The sequence below is a fragment of the Egretta garzetta genome, unplaced genomic scaffold (genome assembly GCF_000687185.1).
Source record: "Egretta garzetta isolate BGI_Z169 unplaced genomic scaffold, ASM68718v1 scaffold334, whole genome shotgun sequence".
NCBI lineage: Eukaryota > Metazoa > Chordata > Aves > Pelecaniformes > Ardeidae > Egretta > Egretta garzetta.
The window spans coordinates 1002812-1005919 of record NW_009259431.1 but is presented as its reverse complement, the minus strand read 5'-3'; the positions used below and the strand labels follow the sequence as shown (position 1 = coordinate 1005919).

The window sequence follows — 3108 nt, the reverse complement described above, 5'->3', positions numbered from 1 at the left end:
CGGCCTTGGGCGCGTCCCTCCAGCCGGGCGGTGCCCCGAAGGAGCCGGGAGAGCCCCTGCCCTGCCGGCTGGGATGTTGAAGGACGGGGCAAGGCTGGTGGAGGTGAAGAACTTTTTCGGTTCCTCCTTCCTGGCTCTTGTGGAAGGTGGTGCAGCAACAGAGATGTAAAAGGCACGGGTGGAACAGCAGCCAAGGTGACCTTGCCTGGGGGCCTGGCTGCCCACCCCGGGCAGTTTGGAGGCCTGCCAAACCCCCGGTGATAGGCTTCCCCTCTTTCTCCCCTAGTGACTGCGGTAGGGTCAGACATGCCCTTCTCAAACAGCCACAACCTCCTGAAGATGAAGTACTCTGCTGATGACGAGTTCCCTGACCTGAGCGTTCACAACAATCACATGGCCAAGGTGCTGACCCTGGACCTGTACAAGAAGTTGAGGGATAAACAGACTTCCAGTGGATTTACGCTGGATGATGTCATCCAGACTGGGGTTGACAACCCAGGTAACGGCCGGGGACCGTTAGATCTGTATAACGATCTGTTCTCCCTCCTTACTGGAAGTGCTTCTTGACAACAGCACCCAAAGCTCTTGAGCTGCTGAGAGGCAAATCTTGCAAAGCATTGAGAGAGGGCTCGAAACGCATGGCGGTGTTAAAAAGAGGCCTTGTTCTATCAAGCCATGTCCCTTGCTGTGATCTGACATACCAATTCCCAGACACTTCAATTATGTAACTGCTCTGCTAAATACTTTAATCTGAACAGAAAAAAAAAAACCAAACCACATGCATTCTAATTATAACACAACCGGGGGGGGAAAAACCCAACCCTGATGTTACGTGGGCTTACCTGGCTGTTCTGGTCTATTCCTATTCCAAACTGGTTATGTGATGTTCTCTAGCACTTCTATTAAAAATGGGGGAGCAGATGTATTTACATGTTAACATTACAGTATTTATTTTTACTCTAGCAATATCAAAATGGCCCAACTAAATAATCAGAGACTGCCTCCTGATGAGGAGTACCCGGACCTGAGCACCCACAACAACCACATGGCCAAAGTTCTAACCCTGGATTTGTACAAGAAACTGAGAGACAGAGTCACGCCCAGTGGCTTCACCCTGGATGATGTCATTCAGACTGGGGTTGATAATCCTGGTAAAATGTGTTGAGAATACTCTGTGTGAGCCAGCCGAAGTAACTGGTGCTTTTGAATATGGTGACTTAAAACTAATCTTGTGGAGGTGGTGTTTGTGAGCAGACTAGAGAAATGCAGCTCTGTCTATAACAGAAGGAAGAAAAAGCAAAGTGTGCTTGCTTACAGCAAAGCATGGTTGTTTAGACATAAAGTTCTATCCGGTGGTCTAAATTAGCTAGTAAAGTTGGATGTGCTCTGCAAATTTGTCCTAAACAAAGCTTGTCAAATGAGTGTGGTTTAATGGTGACAGTTATGGGTTTCCATAGCACTGCATTTGACTAACTGGATGAAGTGTAAAATGTAGGGTCTCTCCAAATGTTTTTATGTAAGAATATATTTCTAAGTGACTAGATCTACCACTAAAGAATCTTGCCTGGTTAGTGCTGCGCCGGAGTACAGCCAAACATCACCCAAACTTAGCTCTTCTGGCTTTATTACCACTCCAGGCCATCCCTTCATAATGACAGTAGGATGCGTAGCTGGTGATGAAGAATCCTATGATGTGTTTAAGGAACTCTTTGATCCAGTTATCGAAGACAGACACGGTGGCTACAAACCAACTGATGAGCACAAGACTGACCTGAATGCTGATAACCTGCAGGTATAAAGTTTTGATCAATTACTGGTGCCTACTGGTCTGAGGCCTGGGTAAAGTTGTTGGCAGCTGCCTAAACTGATTGCTCAGGCTCTGCCCTCTCCCTTTCACCCAGCACAGACCTGCAAGCTGTGTGACCAGGGTAAACTGGACTTAAGAGCTTGCTGCTGTAGGGTGTCAGTGGCTGGGCAGAACCAGGCAGCTGGCGTGCAGCAGGAACTCGCTTCACGTGCTGCTGCAGCGTAGGTAATGCCAAACATGTTCAGCATGTACTTTCATGAACTGTGGGCTGCTGTAGTCAAGCTAAACAACACTGTCCTAGAAGTCAAAGACTGTCAGAAAAAGTGGCACTTTCTACTATCTGATCTTGGACCTTAAATGTCACCTGATGGTCTCGTACTAAAGAACAGCCATTGTTGTGGCTGGGAGTAAGGATTTCTGCCCGTTTTATGGATTTCAAATATTACTGTAGACTCTAGGAATTACTAATGCCAGGTTGATTGACTAGCCGTAGGTCATCTTGAAAATAAGAGACTTTGGATGACAGTAGTGAATAATTCTCATTTGCAAGAGTAAGCACCTACTTAAGCAACAAGGGTTTGCCTCATGTTGATACCTCCAGATTGCAGATCTGAAGGGGTAGCAGAAGCCCAGAGGGTAGTCTGAAATGGACATGAAACTGATGGTCTGCTGGTATCTCTATCTTCTAGCACTACTTGGTAGCCATAGCCTTAGCCTCAAAACAGAGGTTGTGTTACACAGATACTTGAGCTAATGCTGAAGAAAATAGTCCTGAAGCAAGACACTGAGGCAGTCGATATCTCAAGTATAAGGTGCATGCTTAAATGCATGGGAGCTATGTGTATTTAGGGTAGGTATCTTGGCAACTGGGTTGTACTCACTGATTTCCTAATCTTGTAGGGAGGTGATGACCTGGATCCCAATTACGTGCTAAGTTCCCGTGTCAGAACTGGGAGAAGCATCCGTGGATTCTGTCTTCCCCCGCACTGTAGTCGAGGAGAGAGGCGGGCTATCGAAAAGCTCTCTGTTGAAGGTAAAGTGAGAACTGTGCATCAGGGAAACTACTCCTGTCCTTTGTGCAAGAGGCGTTCTCTGCAGTTTGAAAATGGAGGCAGTTGGCAAAAGCCACCTCCTTCGAGACTTAGTCTGAACATGGAACCTTACCTGAAAAAGCTCATTACATTACAGCTGCCTCAGCATTGCAGTTTGTAGCTGAGAGCAAGAGCACATGTCAGCGGGAAGTTGGACTGCATTAAGTTGACCTTTGCTGATCTTGAAAGCTTCTTTCTATATGTGTAGGG

At 46.8% G+C, this 3108-nt stretch overlaps 1 protein-coding gene across 2 annotated transcripts in view; it reads left to right on the top strand.

Moving 5' to 3' along the window:
* Positions 1-286: 286 nt before the first annotated feature.
* Positions 287-3108, top strand: part of CKB (creatine kinase B) — a 7194-nt gene continuing 4372 nt past the window's right edge. The window contains exons 1-4 of one of the 2 annotated variants that reach the window (XM_009637102.2): positions 412-499; positions 964-1151; positions 1638-1792; positions 2708-2840. In XM_009637102.2, the coding sequence (XP_009635397.1) occupies positions 974-1151; positions 1638-1792; positions 2708-2840 (466 nt within the window). In that variant the 5' untranslated portion in view covers positions 412-499; positions 964-973. Of the gene's footprint in view, positions 500-963; positions 1152-1637; positions 1793-2707; positions 2841-3108 lie in introns of both variants that reach the window. The other variant, XM_009637101.2, reaches the window with a different exon arrangement.